Source organism: Canis lupus, chromosome 4 (assembly GCF_003254725.2).
Source record: "Canis lupus dingo isolate Sandy chromosome 4, ASM325472v2, whole genome shotgun sequence".
In the NCBI taxonomy this organism is placed as follows: domain Eukaryota; kingdom Metazoa; phylum Chordata; class Mammalia; order Carnivora; family Canidae; genus Canis; species Canis lupus.
The window spans coordinates 3,287,839-3,312,440 of NC_064246.1; the positions used below are offsets into that span (position 1 = coordinate 3,287,839).

Here is a 24,602-nt window from a genome sequence, read left to right on the forward strand (position 1 = left end):
CCATATTCAGTTGTGTCAAATTTGTCCCAAACTCATCTCTTTTCCCCTCCTATATTCTGTGCAGTAGCAAGCGGTACTGGGTGCACTCATTCACCAAAGCCCAACACGCAAAGCCACACTGGCCCTCATCCTGGGGTACTGCGGCCCAGACACAAGGCACCCTCCTGCCCCGCTGCTGTTTGCTCTAGCTGAAACGTCCTTCCTTTCTGAAAAATAACTATTTGACACACACAATATCAGATACAAAGCCACCATCCCAGATTTTTGCTAATTATTCTTTATTTAAAATATACTTAATACAGACATTAAATACATGTAATAATAGGTATGACCCTGTTATAAAGCATAATATAACAAATAGCCATAAACCTATCATACAGCCCAAGAGCCAGAGTATTACTAATAACCTGCATCCACCTATGTGTTCCTCTACGATCTGCTCAGTAATTAACCTTATCAGGGTTAATTACTCTACTAAATTTTGGTTTATTGTTGCTTCTTTTTCTTACAACATAGTTTTACGGTTTACATATGGCTAGACAATATATTCTTTGGTTTTGCTTGTTTATGAGCTCAATAAAAATAGCATCATAGCACATGCTCTCCTGGAGCCTGCTTTAGTTCTTGTATTTCCTGAGATTCATTCTTATCGTCCAGTACAGCTGCAGTCCATTCATTTCCACTCCTGAATAATGCCCGTTAGCGTGGAATATACCTATCTATCCATTCTCCTACAGACAGATGGACATTTCGGGTTTTCCGGTTTTTGACTATTATGAAGATGTTACAATGAACATTGTTACCCACACCTCCTGGTACACGTGTGCAAGGTTGTTAGATACTCAAGCGGGAGTCCGAGTGGTAAGCCAGCTCCCAAGGTATGCAAGAGTTCAACTTTGGGAGGTGGAGTTGTTTTCTGAAGCAGAGGTGTCTGTTCACATGCCCGTATCATGCAAGTCCTCACAGACTTCTTTGGGATCCATCTCGTCAAGCTCCTTAATTTCTGCAAAACTTACAGATGTAAAATAGGATCTCACTGTGGTCTCAATTCATATTTCCCTGATTGCCAATGCTGTCAAACACCTTTTTTATAAGCCATGTGTATTTCCTCTTCTGTGAAATGCCTTTTCCAGTCTAATTCTGTCCAGAGTTATTTTTTCTTAAACCTATTCTGCTTACTAACCCTTTGTCAATTAAGTGTATTACAAATATCTCAAGTCATGGCTTGTATTTTTGCTGCCTTAAATTGTTTATTAGCTTAACATCAGTCTTAAAAAACAGCTGGTCTAATCATCTTTTCTTTTATGATTAGTCCTTTCTGTCTCAAGGGATTCTTTCCTGCTCTAAGGCTTGTCCATGAGGGGAAAAAAATTTTTTTTTTTGTATTTAAGAACTTAATATATTTGGAACTGACTGTTGGATTAACACGTGAGGCAGAAATCAAATTTCACCTTTTCCCTTTGAATACACATTGTTCCGGCACCACATATGGGGTCACCTTGCCCGTCCTCCTGGATGCACCATGCCACCTCTGCCGTTCTTAAAGGTCAAAGCATGCACTGGTTATTCTGCAGGCTCCTCGTTTCATGGCACTGCTCAGAATTCCTACCTCTGTACCACATACAACAGAAATTACTACCTTGTAACCTCTTCACATTTGGAAGCACTCAGTCATTCCCAGTCCTTCGCTTTTCCATATAAATTTAAATATCTGCTTGTCACATTGAATAAAACCTCTATTGTAATTTCTGTTGGAAATGGCACTGAATCCATATATCAATTTGGGGAGGTACGATCCTTAATATTCTTGTTCATGAACAAAAATAGCTCTTCATTTGTTCTTATCTTGCTTCTTCACCTTAATCCTCAAGTCTCAAGTCAGGCCTTCATCTAAGCATTGCCTTCCTGAAATATCTCTACCACCATCCCAACTATAGTAGGCTAAGTGTGTCTTTCATATGCTAACTTTTCAGGTAACCGTAAGAATCTAAGCCAAAGATGATCCAGGCTGAGTGTGAGATCTGACGCTGGCATGGTGGCACCATTCATCATGACTGAATTTCACGATTTGAGAGGAATGAGACAAGATATACTAGGTCTGAGATGTTCATCTATCTTCCTGGCAGGGGCTGCTGGTGTATGCTGTGCTCCTCAAGACATAGCTGAGATGGGGATATTGGCTCAGTGAGACTGCCCACTGAAATGACAGACACTAAGGAGGCCACTAAATGACAGGCCCTTGAGGACACCAGGATCTTTTTTTTTTTTTTTTAAAGATTTTATTTATTTATTCACGAGAGACAGAGAGAGAGAGAGAGAGAGAGAGAGAGAGAGAGAGAGGCAGAGACACAGGCAGAGGAAGAAGCAGGCTCCCTGCCAGGAGCCTGATGCCGGACTCGATCCCAGGTCTCCAGGATCACACCCTGGGCTGAAGGCGGTGCTAAACCGCTGAGCCACCCGGGCTGCCCGAGAACACCAGGATCTAAATGGGAGGAGGGAGATAAAAATCTATGAAAATGGCTGAGAAATTATCAAAAACACAGGACAGCCAGAGAGTGAGCCAAGAGGGAAGCAGGTAAATGAGAGTTTCAAAGAAGTGGTCTATATTGTCCAAGCCCATGCAGATGACGATCCCTGGACCTAACCTCGAGAGGTCACTGACATCAGAAGAGGCAGGTAAAAAACTAACTTCACGGGGTTCAGGATAGTACGGGGGAGAAGGTGTAGGACACAGCAGATACCTGGTATCTGCAAAGGCATGCCAGAGAGAAACAAAAACAGACTATGTGAGTTCAGCTGAGTGCAGGGAGGACATAATTACGGTTAAGGAAGCCACTCTATCACGTACTCAGCTGAGGGAAGAGATAGTGAATACTTAATGAAATCAGGAGACTCTTAGCAACTGTAATCCTGACAAGATACACTCAAATATTTAGAGAAGGTTACTCTTTCTCACAGAAGAATTTACCACCTGCTATAGAAAGAAGTCTTCTAAGTATCTTGGGAAATCGAGTCCCATTCTTACTCATACATGAGCTAACTGTACCTCACAAAGCACATGGCTGTCTTCATTCCGACGGCAAGCGATGGCTGAACAGGTGCATTACTCGGTACGTCCACTGCAAATGCAGATGGTTCTTTTTCTGAATGTTTTCTCCCTCTGCCTCCAAGGCACTTGAATGTTCATCTGCTACAACTGCTTTGAAAAGCAAGGCCAGCTTACACCACGGGAACCGAGGGCGAGGCCTGTCACGCAGATGAGCACTAATGGTTCAGATGACACAAGTAGCTTCCCTGCCCAGTCAGAGGGTAAATGGGGGTCTACTCCAGAAAGAGCGCCTCGTGCAGTTGATCCAGTCATCACCTGCATTTCCCTGGTATCTTCTCACAGTCTCCATTCATCTCTTCCCTTGCCAGGAAGGCTTCCCATGTGCTGAGCTGGAGGCACTACCCACTGAGCTCCACAGAAGCTACCATTTAGCAAGCATGTCCTGTGCACCAGATCCTATACTACATGCCCTACATGCAACTCTTATTTATCTGCCCTTTAGGTCCATGGCAGAGGAACTGGTATCACTGCCCCAATTTCACAGACGGGAGGATAGTGTTGGAGAGTGTAAGCGATCTGCCCATGTCACACAGCAAGTAAGTGGCAAAGGTGAAATGTAAATCCAGGTAGGTTTGACCTCAAAGCCCATGTTCTTAACCATTTCCCCCAAAATAACTAAAAGCAAGTCAATGTGCCATTCCTACACTGTAGGAGTTGGGTTGGTGCAGAAATAGGAGAATTAAGTGGAATCAACGCTGCTCATCTGCCCAACTCTGCACAGGACACCACAGCTCATTTGAGAGTTTCTCAACTCCAGAAAACAGCTAAACAATGCTAACTACCATCAGCAGCCACTTTCTCGCCCCACCTCCTTGCTTCCGCTCAGGGCAGGGAATGTGAAAACTAGAATACCACTGTGTTCTACCACACTAGGGCAAACAGCTTGGGCATTTCTGAACCATCAACAGTGAGAGCAGGCCTTCTGCAACCATGTGATGGAGACTTTAGAAAATGAGGTCTTCCAGAGGGACAGTAGAGTTATACTTTCTTCCCTGGCAGAGTCTGCTGTTGTAACCATTTAGATGAAAATGCCCCATTTTGCACAGTGTGACTTTTGCCACAGGGCCACATTTTTCGATACATCTCTCTATTCAGCTAAGTTCCAGGCTTTTTTCTAAGGGAGCAAGAGAAAGAAAAAAAAAAAAAAATAGGTGACCTCCTGGACCAGAAGTAAAAGTGAAAAACGCAAGTTGACTTGCTTTGAAATGCAAAAGACCTCCATCTCCAGCTTGGAGTGGAAAACCACCAGAGTGGGGGTTACTGCTCTTCATTTGAGGTTCTCTAGAAAGGAGCCACTTGCTTTCCAAGGACATAGGAAAGCTCTGCTCCTGTACAGGGTTCCACTGGACAGTCTTCCAAAGCCTGACGCAGAGCAAATGTCAACGAGGTACGGCCGGGCTTGCATGTTGCTGTTACTGCTGTTAATTTTAAAAGGCACTCTAGACTATATTTTTCAGGGATCCTTGAGGATAACAGAAAGGGATTAAAACAAAAAGTTACTCTGTATCATATCCCAGAATGGGTCCCAGCCATTTCTCAACCTCAGCCACAGACATGTTCTTCCTCAGAGCATAATCTTCAATCTGTAAAAGATTAAAAGCAGCATATCAAACCAAAATGATAAGACTTTCTGAAGTGAAGTTTCCACAGGATTTGCCAGGAAACATTAAAAGCCTTCCATTTCTTGTCTTAATAGCAATCTATTGAGTTACATGGAGATGGATATTTATCTATTCGCCAAGTTGCCTTATTCCCTGGGCAGAAAACAACAAGCAGTAAGTATCTGGTGCTAGACGCTGGCTGGAGTGTGTGAATGTTGGGGGCTTAGAGGTGTAAATGGGAGGAAAGAATCAGGGTAACAAGATGAAATCAAATTAAGACTGGGGGTAAATTTCGTCATGCTTTCCCTTTGTTTTTATTCTCATTCACATGTAAAATAAATTAGGTTCTACAGTTCTACTTAAAACAAGACAGGCATTGGGCGCCTGGGTGGCTCAGTCTGTTAAGTGTCTGCCTTCAGCTCAGGTCATGATCCCAGGGTCCTGGGAATCAGATTCCTGGCTCAGTGGGCAGCCTGCTTCTCCCTCTGCCCCTCCCCCATTCATGCATGTGTGAAAAATAAATAAAATCTTTAAAAAAAAAAAAAGACAAACAATGTAGGCATCTAGGGAAGCCATAAACAATGAAACAGCTAACTTACCTGGTCCTTGGAAATCTTCCCCACTGCAAAGTATTTGGACTTCAAATTGGAGAAGTAAAGGCCGGATACTGCTGAAGCAGGTGCCATTGCTAAGGATTCTGTTAACCTAATGCCTGGAGACAGCAACATGGGGGAAAAACGCAGATTCATTCCATGCCTAGCAGAGGGCCTGGTGGTTGGTAGCACCCAATAAACTCTTGTTTAGGAGGTAACAGGTGAATGAAAATGAGCTGACACCCTCTAGGTGGACACCCGACACAGAAATTCAGGCCAGTGTCCTCTAATCCAGGGGGACAGGCCTGGCAAAGCCTGTCTGTCTGCCCCCACCACAAGTCTCCAATACCAGTTACAGAGGTCTCCACGTGCTCTGCAGTGCAGGCCTCTCCAATAAGGAGCGCCAGCCCTGGGAGGTGAGCACCATCTGGACCCCAGGCTTGTGCCACTAGGGGATGACTGATAGTCGGGCCCTGAGAACGAGCCCACAGCAGTACTCAGAGGAAACACCGAGGCCAGCCAGTCCAAGCCATCCACCTCACGGACAGGGAACAGAGTGGTGCAAGGGTTAAACCTTTGCCAAAGATCACCAGGTAGTCTGTGGCAGGGAAGGACTCTAATCTGCATCTGACAGGCCTAGGAGTCCACACCATTCCTGCCAACTGCATCCAAACGCCCCAGTCTCTCACTGAGACAGATGTTCCTGCCACCTCATGGGCACAGACAGCATGCTTCTGATGAGTTCCATGGAAACAGTTAATTGTGCTAATAAAGAGTAAAGGCCAAGAAAGCGAAGAGCAGAGGGGTGTGGTGGGTGTTGCACAGAAGCAGTGTCGGGAGACACGGTCTGTGAGCAGAAGGAGGAGGTGACGTGACCTATGTCACTAAAGGCTGCAAAGGTCACTGATGGAGAAATTAAAGCAGCGTGCAGCAGGAGATGAGGGGCAGGGAGGGAGATGTGTGGGCAATATGATGTGCTAACTTCTCATCTGTTACAGGTTAAGAGAAACTGTTCATTGCAACTGATTGATCTAAACATGGGCATGTGAGACTACCATTCAGTCACATGGATGTAAACTACCACGATCAACAGCTAGAAGGAGAGACAGTGGGATGTCATTCTAAGCCTTTCCCTATTTTAAAATGCTTAGCCCGGGTGCACTGCTGTGAGAGGAGCAGGCCTAGGAACCGCACAGGGGAGGACAAGGGCTCCTCAGCTCCTGGTACACACCTGTGCACTGTTCCACGTTGGCGAGCTTCCACATGGTGAGCTTCTCGCTGTGGTCAGGCTGGCTGGGGTAGCCGGGGGCCGGGCGGATGCCTTCGTAGCGCAGCCTCCGCAGGTCCACAACATCCAGCTGCTCACAGCTGCAGTACGCCCACAGCTCCCTGCGGACCCGCTCGTGGAGCTCCTCCGCAAAGGCCTGCAGCCCAGGACAAGGTGTGCGTGGGCTGCGGTGCTCCCCCAACCCAAACCCCACTGGCCATCAGACCCCGCTGGAGCACCCCCCTCGCCTGAACCACAGCCAGGAGGAACTGGGCACAAGGGGTCGGACTGGGTTCCTGACTCGCCTGTGGCTCTGTTGGCTGCTCTCTGCCCACTTGTGGCCTCACAGCCTGGGCTCTGACGTGGCCTACTCAATGATCTGAGGACTTGAGGACTGTGAACTGAAACAGTTCCCTGCTCGTGGCCATGAGGAGAAGCTGGGATGATTATAGCTGCCAGCTCCTCCTGCTTGGCCTCAGGAAAAGGAGAGGCGATCTCCCCATGGCTTAGATGACCCTGGCCACGACACAGGAAGATGAGCAATCTATGGAGGACAGCAAATGGGAACAAGGAGCCTGGAAATAGAAATGTGCTCTGATTTTTCCAGGTTCTTCAGGAAAATATCACAATAAGCAAAGGGAGACATCAGAACTGCAGCGAAGGGGTCATGGTTCTAAGGACAGCTACAAACTATGGCAAAGGCTTTCCTTTGCCCAAAAGATGACGTGTGAGAGCAACTCAAGAAGAGCTGATTTAAAATTGTGTGTTATGAAAAAATAAATAAATAAAAATTTAAAAAACAAAGTAAAATTGTGTGTGATGCTAAAGCCAGTCCCATCTGATTCGGTAAAAACAGCAGGACATGGATTCCAAGGGCTGCTTAGCATCTGGCACCGTCATGGGCTCCCCGCTCCACCCCCAGCGCCACTGCTTTACCTCAGCCAGCCGGTCTCCCAGAGCCTTGACCATGATGCTGCTGTAGTCATCACACTCCTGCTCATAGGCCTTGCTCAGCTCTTCCACCCCAAAGCAGGCAACGGCAAAGAGGCCCAGGTAGTCGCGGACGCCCGAATGCAGGGGAGCAATGAAGTCGGAGAGGCAGTGGTAGGGGTCTGTGCTGGCAGAGTCCTTCTCGGCCTTAAAACCCAAGGAGGGCACAGGTGGACCATTAGCATGAACATGGCAACAACACACAGGGGACAGCAATCTAAGCTCTTTGGACAGATATAAGCTTCCAACAGGGATGTCTGTTTTGTTCACTGTTATACCCAGTACTTGGAAGAGCGCCTGATATGTAGCAAGTATTTGATAAATATTTGTTGAATCAACAAATGAAGTAAGATTCTAAAAAAATACTTATGACATAACAGTCAAGAAACCACTGAATTTGCTCCTGCACACACTGAGTGAACATTTCCTGCATGCCTATAGGCTCTGTGCTAGCAACTGGAACCCCAAACATTCATATAAAAAAAAAAATTTCCCCTGAAAGGTTTTTCACAATTCAAGATCAACATTAAATCCTGAAGTTATGGCCAAAAGGGATCCACCAAATGCATAAGCCTCTACTTAGCATCATAGAAGCAGTTCAACAGAATTGTGGTGAGCAGCCCTGGGTCTGGTGCTGCCCGCCACAGTGGTGGCTCGGGAGACAGCTGGGGACACCCCTGGTCTGGCCTGACACCACAAGGAGAATCCAGCAGGTCCAGCTTCTGAGCGTCACCTCCAGGAGCCTGTCCTTGTCGGCTTCTCACTCCCAGCTGGTGACAGACTCTCTCCTGCCACCAAACTGACAAATAAGGTCACATACATATTTCACCATTGACAAATACTTGCTGAGCAGATAAAGAGCTAATGACTACTATTTACTGAGGGCTTACTATATGTCAGGCACTATTCTTGGGGCTTTACATGAATTTGCTAATTTCATGCTGTCAACAATGCTGTGATGTAAGTGATCCCATCAGCTCCATTTCACAGACGGAAAACCTGAGACAGACAGCGCTCGATCTGCAAGCTCAGAGTCAGACAGTAGAAGGTCTGGGGGTCGGACACCATAACCCCCACTCTTGACTGCAGTTCTGTAGGGCTCAGAACTGATCAATTTGTTGATGAGTGCCACACCCTGGAGGCTTTGGAGTTACTATCTACTTGCTGACTCTAGAAACAAGCATAGCCTGACCAACAGCAGGCAGAACGTGGTTAAGTGGTCAGGAGGTATTTGATAATGGACCCCAGAAAGGTCACAGAGCTCATGGACAGCTATGTGGGGAGGAGCGGCTTTCAAGCTGTACTCTGTCCATCAACCATCCTCCACTGACAAAAGCCAGAGGGAGATACAAAGCTTCCAAGCACCACAAGGAGAGATGGGTCACAGAGACCCACACAAAAGAGATGGCCACCACAGTGAGACAGAAGACTCCCAGAGCAATGAGAGGCTGCAGCAGAATCTTCCAGAGCACTGGAAGAAAGCACCTCCTCGGCAAGAGCTACCTGAATGTGCAATATATGCACATAGAGACGTCATCCTACTAGATGTCCTAACATAGTTGGCCACAGCCTGCCTGGTCATGAATGGTATTGGATGTAAAAACCAGGCCAGGGGGGCACCTGGGTAGCTCAGTGGTTGAGTGTCTTGTCTTCTTCGGCTCAGATCATGATCCTGGGGTCCTGGGATTGAGTCCTGCTTCAGGCTCCCCACAGGGAGCCTGCTTCTCTCTCTGCCTGTGTCTCTGCCCCTCTATGTCTCTCATGATCAAATGAATAAAAAAAGAAAAAGAAAAAGAAAAAAAGGAAGGAAGGAAGGAAGGAAGGAAGGAAGGAAGGAAGGAAGGAAGGAAGGAAGGAAGGAAGAAAGAAAGAAAAAGAAAGAAGGAAAGAAAAGAAAGAAAAAGAAGGAAAGAAAAAAGAAAGAAGAAGGAAGGAAGGAAGGAAGGAAGGAAGGAAGGAAGGAAGGAAGGAAGGAAGGAAGGAAGGAAGGAAGGAAGAAGGAAGGAAGGAAGGAAGGAAGGAAGGAAGGAAGGAAGGAAGGAAGGAAGGAAGGAAGGAAAGAAGGAAAGAAAGAAAAGAAAAGAAAAGAAAAGAAAAAAAAGTAAGAAAGAAAGAAAGAGAGAGAGAGAGAGAGAGGGGCCAGGGCAGAAGTCTGACACCTGAATTATACTTGCAGAAGAAAAATCACCAACTCATACAGATGCAATGAAACGCCAAGACACCTGCACCCCGATGTTTCTAGCAGCAATGGCCACAATAGCCAAACTGTGGAAGAAGCCTCGGTGTCCATCGAAAGATGATGGATAAAGATGTGGTTTATGTATACAATGGAATATTCCTCAGCCATTAGAAACGACAAATACCCACCATATGCTTCAACGTGGATGGACCTGGAGGGTATTATGCTGAGTGAAGTAAGTCAACCGGAGAAGGACAAACATTATATGGTCTCATTCATTTGGGGAATATAAATAATAGTGAAAGGGAATAGAAGGGAAGGGAGAAGAAATGGGTAGGAAATAACAGAAAGGGAGACAGAACATGAAGACTCCTAACTCTAGGAAATGAACTAGGGGTGGTGGAAGGGGAGGAGGGTGGGGGGTGGGAGTGAATGGGTGGCGGGTACTGAGGGGGGCACTTGACGGGATGAGCACTGGGTGTTATTCTGTATGTTGGCAAATTGAACACCAATAAAAAATAAATTTATTATTAAAAAAAAAAAAAAGAAAGAAAAGTCACCAACTCACTAGTGAGGAGGGAATGTTAACATTGGAGCCGGTTGCCTTGTGTTCTGTGGGGTCGGAGCCTGGGTGCAGATGGAGTGACGTAGCCGTCCTCCCTGGTCTTATGATGATATTATTGAATGTCCTCAAGTTAAGAAGCCCTTCAGATGCTGTTACAGTTAAACTCTGTGTCATTACAAATTACTTGTTGGGCATGATTAAAAGCAACATTATTGGTGTGTGTGTGTGTGTGTGTGTTTAAGATTTTATTTATTTATTCATGAGAGACACAGAGAGGGCAGAGACATAGACAGAGGGAGAAGCAGGCTCCCTGCGGGGAGCCCAATGGGGGACTCAATCCTGGGACTCCAGAATCACACCCTGAGCCTAAGGTAGACGCTTAACCACTGAGCCTCCCAGGCGTCCCAACACTATTGCTTTTGAATGACCAAAATCGGTCACAGAATTTTGTAGGGGAATTTACTGCAACTCTTTGTTAATGGCTCTGGTGAGTTCTGGCTCCAATTCTGGATGAGGACAGCTATTTTTCATCGCGACTACAGAGACCCGCACATGCTCTTTGCATTCTCCCAGGCAGGGCTACAGGACAGGCAGCCATGTGAAGTGCCTGTTCTCACCACACCGAGGGAAGGAACAGCCACCAGGTGTGGACAGGCTGGCCTCTTCCCAGCTCCATCAGCCTTCAGTTCCCCTGCCCTGCAGAATGGACACACAAACTGCCTACGACAAGGCTGTGTGGAAAGTCAACAAGACAATCCATCTAGTACCCAACTAAGCACCTGGCACCTCAGACTTTCAGGAAAGGTGCATTCCCACCTGTCTTCCCCTTGAGAGAAGGAGCCACTGGCCTATTTTAATAATAGGTGTATTCACAAACCCATTATTTTTGATCAAGGAAATGTCCATCTGTGTGTGACCACCGATGTAGTAACACCATTTACCACTCACCTGTCCAACACCCATCAAACAGCCCTTTCCTGCTGGTGCCCCAGGGCCCAGCCTCTCAACCCAGACTAGCTTCTTCTCTCTGTTGTCCTCACAAACGCGTCAGCCTTGGGCCTGTGAGTGGTCATTTGGGGTGAGGTGGGACAGACCTAGCATTTATACATAGCTGTGACTTAATTCTTATATATATATTTACATATATATATATATATATATTTTGTTTGTTTGTTTGTAGCACAGTCACTGTCAGCATGGCTCTCTATACCTGCTGCCTTAGCCCATGGAAGGTGGCTATGGGCTCTGCGGCCTGCGGCGCTGCATCCTCTGCGTACAGGTGAATGTCGTCTTGCACACTCTGCGCTGGCCAAAACCCTACCACACCCCTGGCTTGCAGCTTCTTCTGACTGATGAGCACTTTCAGCATGTTTTGGGCATCATCATAGACTTTTTTGGCCTCTTCGCCTATTAGGAAAACATGGTAAGAACTCACTAAAAACTGGCAATGATAGAAGTGCCTGGGTCGCTCAGTGAATTAAGTGTGTGTCTTCAGCTCAGGTCATGGTCCCAGGGTCCTGGGATTCAGTCCTGCATCGGGCCCCCTGCTCAGCAGGGAGCCTGCTTCTCCCTCTGCCTCTACCCCCACTTGTGCTCCCTCTCTCTTTTTTTCTCTCTCACAAATAAAATCTTTAAAAATACCAATGATAGCCAGCAAGAAACATTTCTTTCTGAAGCTACTACCCCTCCTCAGCCATCCTCTCCTGTCCCCCTCTTTCCCCTCAAATACGTCACTGGTGCTTGTGAGCACTGAGTATTAAGGGTTTGGGCTGACTGCAGCGGCCCTAAATGCCTCTGTTCAACAGAAGGCAGAGAGCCCAGCCTGGAGATTCCAACACAGTCAGAGAATGAAACAAAGCTGGCCAATCCTCCCATCACCAACCTTGCTCGTGCACCCATCACTCCACTACCCTCTCATGGCCTTGGGGGCTGTGGAACAGGTGGAGGGAAGTGTGGCCCAGCTCCCATTACGTGGCTTCAGCATTGCATCTGGGTGGTTGTCGCTGCATGGCGGGTGTCAGGCTCCTCTCAGCCCTAATCCCATGCTCCTAGCAGCCCACCCCTCCACCTTGCTCTTCTCTGGCTCTTTTCTAACCCACTGTGACCCCATGGCTCTGGGAGTAGGTTCTGGGGGTGGGGCTTGCAGTTTATCAGCTCAATCAGTACTCTAGCTTCTCACCTCCCCCAACCAGTGCTCTTGGCACAGTGGACTCCTGGGCTTTCCCCAACAGGCGCAGGTGACTGTGCCTTCCCATCCTGTCTCTGCCCGGGATGCCCTTTTCTCCAATCCCATCTCATATCTCATATCCCCAGGCCCAGTGCTTCCCACTTAATCTTCAAAAAGCACTTCAAACACCACCTCCCTCAGGAAGCCTCTCTTGACCTCCATTCTGAGGCCTCATGTCTCCTGTCCACAAAAGCCCTGGGCTCAGCCCTGCAGCAGGAGCTTGGTGGGCTCTGCAGAAACTGCCCATCGCTGGCAGCTGTACAAGCCAGGAGCCATGCACCAGAGGGAAGGGTCACACCATTACCTTCTGTTAATCCCTGGTGCCCAACACAGAGCCTGCCTTGTGACTGAGGTCAATCTGCATTTATTGCAGAAGAAATAAACAAAATGCCAAATTATCCCATAAATAAAGGACCAATCTAGCAGCTTATAACCACTGAAGAGCTGAATAGGTAAACAATACTCTAGTTACACATGAGATGATAACAATACAGTACATCCTACAGAATCCAAACCCTTTGCTTACCACCCATCCTCATTTTCAAAGTCCCAACACTGTCTCGAATAGCCAAGCAGAAAGGAAGGGCTGAGTGAAGGGTTAGTTCTAACCTACAGCTTTGTCCTTAAATATCTTGGGAAAGCTTCGATTCGGGTATTTGCCCCGGAGCTGCCAGACATCAAAGAAGGGTTTCCAGTCGATGTAGGCCACCAGCTTTTGCAGGTCGTAGTCTTCAAAGACTCGAGTCCCAAGGAACGTGGGCTTCACTGTAAAAAGAAGTACTGATGTAGCTGCCAGTGCTAGTAGGGGGGCCTAGTACACACTTGCTCGATGCCTTCCCGCCAGCTCTTCCCTGCTCTGGGGCTCCCACACACTCCCTCCCACCTGTTCTACAAAGTGCAGAATTTTAAATTATCACAGAGAAGGAATAATTCCTGTAGCAAATCTTAAATCAAACCACTCTTCCCAGGCAGCTGACTTCTCTACACCACCCCTTGGAAATTCTTCCCTCAGCCCTTTTTCTAAGAGAAAAGACTTGGGTTCCTCTTCACTTGCACAAATGAAGACAATAGTACCATAGATGCCACTGCAGAAAAACACAAATATAAGGAAAATGCATGGAAACAAAGCATCAAATTCAGGATCCTGCATGGGATGGAGAGGCACTCAGGCAACTTCCACTATGTTTGTGTTGCTTCGTATTTTTTTAAAAATGGGCACCAAGTTATTTCCCAGGTGGCTAGGGGTATACATGGGTGTTTAATATACTGTGTTTACACCCCTTTGTGAGTCTAAAATAGATCAGGAGTGAATTAATGACAAAGAATTCAGAAGACAGATGGTTCCCCGGGGCCCTCTGTGACACCACAAGCTGCACTACTTCACCCCGCCCCTCCCAAGCCCACAGTGGGGTCAGGCTGGAGTCCAAGATGATGACTATGCCACCAGCTTCCTGGACCCCATGTCCCCAGTTCCCTGCTCTGTAAATAGGATCAGAGAACTTACACTCTCCTACTCACCTCAGGTGCTCTGGGATAACACCAAAGTCTCAAGAGTATTTTTGTGTCACAAGATAGTAAGAGGTAGACGTGAGAGGGAGACACAGGGAAAGTAGGAGCTGCTTCTTAACTTTTGCCTAGAAATCTCTGTCCTTTCACACATGCTCATAGTAGCGCTTCTCATTTGTGGCTGGCCATCTTTTTACTATGCAGAACAAACTCTTCTGCATAATAATATCCTATCGCGTTGATTTGTTTGACAATTAAGAAAAAACTACCGATTTCTGCTGGATGAATGCTCCTCTTACCTGGAAGGGCAGGAGAAATGCTCCACTGTCGTCACTGAAGGATGCTATTCTAGAATTCTACCACCAACGACTTTGAGAGAAGAGCCCTTTTTTCTTCCCTTTACTGATTTCCTGTGACTACTCTAAGAACAGGTCATCCTCTGAAACATCTACCTCAGGGGCCTCACTGCTCCTCAGGCAGCGGCCTCACACTGGGGACAGATGGCTCTTTGAACAGTATCAACACTGCTGCCCTGCGCCATGAGCCTTTGGAACACTGTCTCTGCTGAAGCGTGTTGGATGTTCGACTTAGTTAAAATGGGACTTTCCCTTGTGCTATTTTTCTAATTTCATAGTGAAAGGTAAAGGGAAAATAATAGTTGGACTACACAATGACTTACATTTTTCAAAAGTTGATCATCTTTTATCCTCACAACCTACATAGGGTAATTCTTTTTTACACATTAGGAACTGTCAAACATGGACATAAGACACTCAAGGTCATTCAGTGACAGGAGTAGAACATGGACCTCTGGACTTCCGATGTGGGGTTTCCTACTAAACCACACTGAACTCAGTAGGCCTGAAATTAGAACCAAGCTCTCCCACATTTCTAACCTAATGCCCTCAACTCTGCTGAGCATGTACAGAACACAGATGTTGTGAGCACTGAGAGCAGATTTGAGCTATTACTTTGGAAATACAGATTCAGTGACTACAACCCCTGTTCACCCCGTGGCAGTCCTGCATTTGTACCTTATGCTTCTCTGACCATGTCAAAATATCTTCTGTATTTGGCTCCCTCATGAACACCTCAGTAAGGCAAGAGAGGTGGCTGGAAATAAGAAAGGGAGAATATAGAATAGAGGGAAGCATTCTGAGAGAGAATGGGAGTGAATAAGAAACAGGAGCTTTTGCTTTGCAGTAATGTTCTCCAGGTCTGTTCAGGGTGAGGGCATCTTCAATCTCAGACACTCCCTGTCTGCACCTGGGCCTGCCCTGTGACCCAGGCCACCCAGGGACAGCACTGCCCAGGCAGGTCTCCAGGGCTCATGTCAAGCTGCAGGGGGCCACTCAAGCCCCGCATAGAGAAAGGACAGAGTGTGGATCAGAGGTCAGACCAGAGACAGGATCCCAGTGACCTTTCAAGCTCTTACCTGAAACTCAGGGTCTTCACATGTGAGTGGGGCTAATAGCACATTCACTACAGACCCATGTCAAGCTCTCAGAACTGCTGTGGTCAGTCTCAGGACCCCGTCTGGTCCTCCATAAATGGTACCCATGTACCTTTATTTTCAGTCACCACTGTCCTGCATCACTATTATTAGACACAATGAAGAGTCTCTAGCTGCCTATGTGAGTCTGTAGCCAAGTCAATGCAAACACCTCTCCAGCTCACATTATCACACATGCCCTCTCTCTCTAACCCACAGCCAGACCAACCTGGAGGCGGCTCTGACAGCCAGTCAATATGGAAACCATTTTTTCTAGCTTGACTTAAGGTTAAATATCTTCTCTCCTATGAGAAAAAGAAAAGTTATTTTAGTCAGAGACTCTTAGCTTTTCAGCTGCTACTATGAAAGTATGTCCAAAAACCTAGTATATGACTTTTGTAAAAAAAAATTAAAATAAAAAAAAACAACCCACAAATGCTTTAATTAATTTAAGTTCATATCATCAAAAGCTCTTCCTTTTCCACCCAATATGGCTTTACATCAGCACCAGAATAGAGAGTGAAGATTCAGCAAATACCCATTAAACATTGATACACAGACACAAAGCTGGCCTGAACCCTTCACCAGGTGGGTAAAGCCTGGCAAGGGAGCAGGGTCCTGCCCGGGCTTTTGGAGCACCTGAAGCCAGGGTTAACGGGCCTGCTGCCAACCAGCCCAAGGACCCGAAGGCAGAACTAAGAAACTGTCAACTATGGGTAGACCTCAGGAGAGCCAGAAAGCCAAGCATAGCATCTTGCACTAGTCAACACCTCAGAAATACCTGTTCTCTTCATGATGTTTGTCATCTCCTTTTGTGTACCTAGCCACCCCAAAATGTACCCCGTACCCCACCACGGACAAGGTCCAACAGGCAAATGGACTGGGAAGAATGGACTTCTCAGGAGTAATTAAGCCTGCTCTCTAAGGATTCCCTGCAGCTTCTGTAGAGACGGTCAGTTCCTGAAACACTACTCTGCACAGTCTACATTACGCTGGAGGGAGACAGGCTGACAATGGTCCCCATATGCCATTTCAGTTTCTGTGTTCCTGCTGGGTATGTTTTACGTGTTCTCATAATTCTGCTATGTGGCACAGCACCTAACACCTACTGTGTACCCCATAAATGTTTAGTAGAATAAATGGAATTAATTTTAGTATCACCCCACATTACTGGGAACTTAGACACCAGAGAATTCCAACTTGAACTAGAAAACAGGGCTTCTCTAAAATGATCCTAAACCTTTGCCCTCCTTAAAACAATAAAGTCACATTAAAAAATGCAGGACTGTTTTAACGCCCAAACTAGCAGGGACCTGTTTTTGTCACTTACCTTGAGAGATTCGTAATGGTCCTGTCTAATATCTTCATACTCTTCCATGATCTCCTCAAAATATTCATCCTTTAGATTCTCATCTAATAGTTGCGAGCACTGAAAATGCAAGATGAAGTTCAAGAACCACAGAGTAAAAAGAGACAAACAAAACATGAGCAACCCTGGTCATTTCTAGTGATGCCTCCTTCAGGAAGCTTTCCCTAGTTAACACCAGTCACTCTCTCTTCTCTAGCTCCACTTATTCCCACCGGGCTGTGCATCAGTAGACCAACAATGTCCAACTCTCATACACCCCAAGAAAGGCCTGGCTCTGGATGGCTCCTGAGAGAGAAGCTCTAAGCCCTTGTAACATCCTGCCTGATAAGAAAGTCTTTGTCTACTTGGAGCCCTGGGCCACCCCAGATAGTTTATGCTAACAATGTGATCCTGGCGGGGGGACTTGGCTTATGTTATATCTATCTGACCTCTAGAGTAACTAAGGCCAGTCAGGTGCTTAAAGCATTCCATTCTTCCAGGACTGACTGCCTGTAAAAGCCTGGATACCAAGGCTTGGGTGAGCTTCTCTAGTCAGTGATGCTCCGTACATGGTGTCCTACAGTGCAAGGGTCACGTACTGTCCGTAAGACTCCACTAGGGCAGGACAGCTGGAAGCTGGTTCTTGGTCTTTCTTGGATTCCACCCTTTGTATCTTCTGCCTTTGGTGATTTTAAATCTGTATCCTTTCATGGCAAGACAGCATGACTGTGTGTATAACAATGTTTCTGAGTTCTGTGAGTTCTTTTGGCAAATCGCTGAAACTGAGGGTGGTCCTGGGGACCCACACAACACACTAGTTAGGTACTGCTCTCTTGTGTTTCAAAGATTCTCAGTGCATCTCTCCATCACTGCATTCCCCAACAACTTGTAGTATCTGTGTATCTACTTGTCTCTATAGAGGACAAGCCCTTGGAGGGCAGGACTATACCTAAACCACCTTTGTGCCCCCCGTTTCTAGCTCTGTGTCTGGCTCATACAAGGTGCCTCCTTCCTAAATGTCTGCTGAAGGAATGAGGTCAACAATCTTCACGGTCAACTATGGGCTTCTGCTAAGAAAAGAAAGGAAACCCATCATCTGAGAAATGTGAGGTGACTCAGTAAACTGTAAAATGAGGATCAGCTAAATATCATTTAAGAGTGGGATTATCAAGGTAGTGGAAGAACAGCCATCACCAAAGCACAAAATACAATTCTAAAGAAAGAAATGGTTGCTGATCACCATCAGTTCAAAGCACTGAGATGCCCCATCTCTGCAGCCTCTAGCTGGATCTTCCAATACAAGTGTCCGGAAGGTCAGTATCATTATATGAAACTGACCAGGTTAGACTGGACGATGGCTGAAGTGCCCACTGGCTTGACACAACCATAATTCTACATGAATGTCGAAGTATCTCTAATAGCCATCCAATCCCCTAAGAGTTCGTATAAAGTCAAATCACTTGAAGGAACTTAGTCAGAGAAGACCACCATGGCAATCCTAAAAATAGGCTCCTGAATGGTATTCACACCACAAAGTACTTCCCAGCCTTATATCAACATGAGCTCAATGGAGTCCTCATTTAGGAAAGCCTGCAAAACCAAATGAAGACAGGGAGGGGATGCAGACCCTTGAGCTCCCTAAAGTACATGGAACCAGCATTTTAAAATATTGTTTAAAATACCACATTCTGCTAGATTTTAGACTCTGAGAAAGTAATACCCTGTTTTTCTAAACATCCAAGGAACTTTTAACAGTATTTGACACAGCTCCCATTGGGTAGACAGAGCACACCATGGTCTGTGGCACTGTCTACACCCCATGAGGCCCTAGCTGCCAGAGCCACAGTGACCAGCCCATCCCTGTCCATTAAAACTTGCTTGATGTAAACCAGCTCATGGCCTATTATCTGGGCTGATCTTCATGATGTTTCTACCACAAAATCAGAGCTCATCGTGGGTTTTCACGTCAATCATTCAGACATGTTTTATTCTTTTATTCTTCGTGACAATGACAGCACAATGAGAGGGAATAAGGTGAAAATATATTTTATAATTTAGAAAGAACTAAATATTGGCACCTCAGTTTCTATTTAAAAAGAAAGGAAAGGGGCATCTGGGTGGCTCAGTGGTTGAGCATCTGCCTTAGGCTCAGGTTGTGATCCCAGAGCCGAAGATCTCAGGTATTGTGATTGAGTCCCACATCAGGCTCCCCACATGGAGCCTGCTTCTCGCTCTGCCTATGTCTCTCCTCTCTCTGTGTCTCTCATGAATAAATAAATAAATCTTTAAAAAAATGAAAAGAGGACAGTCCCGATGGCACAGCGGTTTAGCGCTGCCTGCAGCCCGAGGTGTGATTGTGGAGACCCAGGATCGAGTCCCACGTCGGGCTCCCTGCATGGAGCCTGCTTCTCTCTCTGCCTGTGTCTCTGCCTCTCTCTCTATGAATAAATAAATAAAATCTTTTTAAAAATAAATAAATAAAAAGAAAGGAAAGAAAGCTGGGGCATCCTGAGATCTAAAGCTCCAACAGTCACATAGTTGCCACATTTTGGAATTTTCAAATGCTTGAGCCAATGGTCCAGAGCATGGGCCTTTGCCATACCCACTGGAGTTGGATCAAAAAATTCTGAACCAGGGCACCTGAGTAGCTCAGTTGGTTAAGCATCTGCCTTCAGCTCAGGTCATGATCCCGGGTCCTGGGATGAAGCCCCACATTGGGCTCCCTGTTCAGTGGGGAGTCCGCTTCTACCTCTCCCTCTGCCTATCCCCCGGCTTGTGCGCACTCTCTCCCTCAAATGAATAAAAAAATAAGTAATTTGAAAAAATTTAAGACTCTGAACCAACAATCAACCTAAATGAATTATACTACTGACTCCTGAAATGTGTCATCAGCCATCACCCAAATGACTTATCTTTGCACTTACATTTGAATCATTTCAGAAGGTGGCCATTTCTTTGTATATGAGAAGAGCCAACCACTGCTGGCTGTCCAGCTAGACCAACTGGAAAGAGCACAAGTGTCCATGTCTCATCTGGTTTTCGGGTGGGCCCTTACTGCTTTAGCTCTGCATGACAGTGAAGGAGTGCCCTCAAAATGGAATCCAGAGGCCAGTTCCTTCCCAGCCAAAGTCCTCCACCTGCCCGTAGGGGCAACGCTACCAGTGTATACTCGATGAGGACCAATGGCCTGGTCTCCAAATGGGAAATGGTCAGTGATTCATTAGCATTTGAAAATAGCAACAAGCCTTAAAAAGAGGCCCATTGGTTACTCAACCATAAACTCAATACAAGCTCCTTATGAAGCACAATTCAAATATGAGATAAAAAAAACTGTTTTGAAATTGTAGAAACATAATTTATACATCAGTCTATGTCAATGGCAGATAAAAAACTGCAACTTTATGATTCCAGTCTGATTTCATTGTATTCTTTATAATAAAGGAGAATCACTAAATATTAATGAAAGCAAGTTTAACGTGGCATAGAGTAAGACTTGCCTTCACACCGCACACCTGCCACTTGATGAATGTGTGGCCTCAAGAGAGGTACTAACCTTTCCATTCCTGTGTCCTCATCTCTAAAACAGTAATAATTAAAGTATTTGCTTCATGGGGATTAAAAAGAAAAATCCATGTAAAGCTCTTAGCACAACGCCTGGCATACTACCAATTTCCAATAATGTTAGCAATGATTGTTCAACTTCCATATAAATGAGTTCACAGATCTGGGAGGATGCCTTTGGAAAATGGGAACTGTGGTCACTGGAGTTCAGGCTGCGTGATGTCACCTGGCAGCCTCACAAATCACCAGACCCCTGGGCAACTTTCCTGGCCTGTGAATGCGAAGGCTGGGCTATATTAGCAGTTTTTAAATTGTGCTTTTTTGAGAACTAGGTGTGGGATGAAGGACAGAAGGGGCTGCTCTTACTCATGCTGTATTGTATTGGAAGACAAGGTTTCTGTGGCTAAAACAAACTGGGCAACCATAGGACCACATGGTCCCTCAGATTCTCTCCCACTTTATTTCCTGTTATACGATGAAAACAATGAAACATAACAATGAGAGAGGATATTAGGCTTTACTGATGGAGAAAAGCATATAAACACACACTCAGGTAAGTTGTATACTACATTCACTGAGCAAAAGCATCTAGTATTCTGCGTTTTGGACATCTAGAGAATGTTTTTCTTTTGTTGGGTAGGGTCAACTAGTCTGTTGCCGGTCAAATGTCTTTCTATCTGGAAATAGGTCACTTTTTAAAAATTCCACATTCCTTTTAGCTCTGGCTTAGAGTTAAGACAGTATATATTCATATTTGTAAACGCATGTAAATGGCTGGAACCTTTCTCCCTCCAGGTTGGTGTGTCAAGGTCATGCATCTTGGTACCATGTCTCTTACTCAGACCAGCATTCTGTGCTGGCTCAGGACGTGGTCTTCAAAAGTACAGGGCACTCTTGCCTGGCCACCCTGTTCCAGCAACAGGGGCAGTGACACCATCCAAAGCCATAGGCTCTTCTTCCACATTTTTTAGTAGATTTGAACAAAAAATTAAAGATAATTTTGGGAAATACCCTTAACTCTGAATCTTCTCTTCTACAACATATCTGAAATAATGTAAGGCCCCACACTTACCACCACCACACTCTTGGATGCATCCAGGACATGGATTACAGGCGCGCTGTATCTTGGAGCTATTTTCACTGCTGTATGGGTTCTAAAAAGAGGGGTCAGGAAGAAAAACATATCCATCAGCGCTGACAGTTCCTACACAACACTTGTTTGGAACCATTAGAGACAATATGTTTCTACACAGTGCTTTCCAGAGGAAGATTTTAAAGTAGTTACAAATACCGAACTTCACATTTGCCTTGTAAAACAAGGGGACTTCCTCCCCACCATAAGATGGGGAAGCCAAGGGGAGAAGACATGGGTTTGTCGGCTCAGGCTACAAAAAAGTCTATACCAAAATGCGGAAGATTTTGTCCTCAGCTCTCTGCCAACGGGAACGAGACTGTGACCTCATACTCATTAGTAGCCTACCTGAACTGATGGCGCTAACCAGCCCAGGCAATTGCACTTTGCTGCCATAAAGGTCAGGCTGAGTTTCTTCCTCCAAATAAGTTGGGAGAGCAGCCAGGGCCCTGGGGAACCAGACACCAGACAACAGGCAGGGGACACATGCACTAGCTGCTGTTCCCCATTCCTGAGGGACACTACCACTTCCCAGCTCCAGCCCCACGAAGTAACACAGAGAGGCAAAAGCAACAACAACATTTTATGCTAACATGGGATCAGCCCCAAACCTAAGGGGGCAGGACTCTTCCCGGAATCAGATGCTTTCATATTTTTCCCCCTCATCTAACATGCATTTTCCTTTGGAAAGATGTCCAGGATATGCTACTATGTGGGGGGGAAAACAAAGTAACGGAACAGTATGTTTAATACAACTCTGTTTTTTAAATGAACAAACACTGCCACCCTTAACCTGCCCTGACCTGCCAACCTTACATATAAGTTTCTGTATATTTAGAAAAAAACAGAGAGATACACATCCGGTATCAATGCTGCTTAAACAGAAGTTGGAGGTGGAACTGAAGGCAGGAAGGGAGAGACTAAATTTTACTTTACATTCCTCTGAAGTGTTTGACATGTTCTATTAATCATGGATTACTGAGTTGACTTTTAAAAACCAAGAGAATATTAAAGGCACAATAGTATATGTGAACATGTTCTTAAGAGGCTTCTCAGGGATGACTAGAAATTTGGTTATAATAAGACAGACAAGACCCTGACATTTGACTTGCCCCCTTTCTACAGGTAACTCCATACATGGATAGGAAGCAGGGCCCTAAAGCCCAAAGTCACAAGAACTGAGTTTTACAACAGACGTGCAGGCCTAAGGTCTGCAGTTCAAGAGACTCTTCTGGCCTGGGGGGTTAGGGTACAAAGCAACAGGAGGAGTCAGACCATGGCCCCGAAGCAGCCACATGAACTCTCCTGCCTCCTGAGGATAATGTTTGGTGACCATTGTGTGCTCCAGGCCCAAAGATTTGAAAATACCTTCAGTATTCTACAAGGTGGAGATTTTCAAACAGGAGGAATAGTTTGTTGTTGTTGTTGTTTTTTAAAGATTTTTTTAAAATTTATTCATGATAGACATAGAGAGAGACAGAGACACAGGCAGAGGGAGATGCAGGCTCCATGCCAGGAGCCTGATGCAGGACCCGATCCCGGGACTCCAGGATTGCACCCTGAGCCAAAGGCAGGCGCTAAACCGCTGAGCCACCCAGGGATCCCCTAAGAATAGTTTTAAAGCAGAAACTGCTTCCAGTTTCTCAAGAGAACATAAGTGAAACTATGCTTTCTTCCTCTTCCTTCAGCTGATCAGCTCTTAGAACATACAAATACACCTCAATATATTTTCTGCTTGAAGTTCTGCTAGGAAACTGTAAGCCTGATGTGATTTAGTGGACATTTCTCTTAAAGGGAACCAGTACAGTTTTAAATCTTAAAAGTCAACACAGTTAATATTTATTAAGCATCCAATGATTCCCAGTGAAATTCTGGCCATTCTCTCATGGATGATCACTATTTAAAAACAATATCAACAACAACAACAACAAATAAAAGCAAAGTGCTGCCTTCTAGCACCAAAAACAAAACAAAACAAAACAAAATAAAACAAAGCTAAATGAGCACAGACATGATCTGAACTGGCCCAGCCATCAAGAGTACTTCTGGTTTCCTTATAAAATGACATGACATTGATTCTACTTTCTCCTAAACTTCCATTTATGCAACCTTTTCCAGCTGGAAGCAGAATTTTTTCAGAAGTCTGAAAGGACGTAAAACACTGGAATCTCTCCTTCCCTCCTATAGACATGTCGGGCCCTGAGGGTGAATGTCAGCTCCACCTCTGCTAAGTCCCCCATCAACATTGGTCATTCAATGAGTTGCCCCTTCACCTACACTTGCCAAATGGGCATGACAGTGTTAACTTTGGAAGCTCTTTTTTAAAAACTCTGAAAAAGAACAAGTAATCCAAGCATTTTTTTTCATGTCTTATCCTTCCAGAATTCAAATGTTTTACATAAATACAGCATGACCAAAAAATAAAAATCCTCAGAATTTAACGAGAGAAATGAAGAGTCAGAGGAAACAAAGATGGGAGGCAATCAGCAGTGGGGTCAGATGCAGAAGTCAGGTCCATGCAATCCTCCACCCAGGCCTGAACTCCAAGCTTCCCTGCAGCCAATGCAAGGAGGAAAACAATGTGATTCAGCATCTTACCCCTAACAATTAAAAACCTAAAATTCAGAAAATTTCCTCTCTCTTTGAGCAATGTGACTTCCTTTTGAATTCTCCACTATTCACAAAAGAATAACTGAAAAAGACACTGAGCAGTTATTGGCTTTAAAGCATTTAAAAAATGAGAGCTAGAATGGTGCTTTTGAGAAGTTGTGCAGCTAACAGGGCCAGATTTCCATTCAAGTCATTTCTAGCTTGTGATACAAGCACATCTTGTCTCTAGCATTAGAGACATGAGAATATTTCATTTTCTATCCTCTCGGAGCTACAGGTTAAAAAGGGAACTCCAGGCGTATTTCCAGGAACACGTGATGCCTAGTCTATATAGCCCTTTCAGCTTCTTCCAGGATCTGTCAGTCACCCATAAGGCTCATTGCAAGAATCCTGGGAGTACTGTTCTAATTCTATCATGTCAC

At 45.5% G+C, this 24,602-nt stretch overlaps 1 protein-coding gene across 7 annotated transcripts in view; it reads right to left on the bottom strand.

Annotated features, from left to right (window-relative positions):
* Positions 1-261: 261 nt before the first annotated feature.
* MTR (5-methyltetrahydrofolate-homocysteine methyltransferase) overlaps positions 262-24,602 on the bottom strand; it is a 107,587-nt gene continuing 83,246 nt past the window's right edge. For 5 of the 7 annotated variants that reach the window (XM_025448525.3, XM_025448521.3, XM_025448520.3 and 2 more), the window contains 9 exons: positions 21,511-21,592; positions 16,860-16,958; positions 15,759-15,834; positions 13,141-13,296; positions 11,515-11,711; positions 7,507-7,707; positions 6,535-6,727; positions 5,310-5,422; positions 262-4,692 (listed from right to left, as the gene is read on the bottom strand). In XM_025448525.3, coding sequence (XP_025304310.1) covers positions 4,606-4,692; positions 5,310-5,422; positions 6,535-6,727; positions 7,507-7,707; positions 11,515-11,711; positions 13,141-13,296; positions 15,759-15,834; positions 16,860-16,958; positions 21,511-21,592 — 1,204 coding nt within the window. In that variant the 3' untranslated portion in view covers positions 262-4,605. Of the gene's footprint in view, positions 4,693-5,309; positions 5,423-6,534; positions 6,728-6,976; positions 7,146-7,506; positions 7,708-11,514; positions 11,712-13,140; positions 13,297-15,758; positions 15,835-16,859; positions 16,959-21,510; positions 21,593-24,602 lie in introns of those variants that run through there. The other 2 variants (XM_025448524.3, XM_025448523.3) reach the window with 2 other exon arrangements.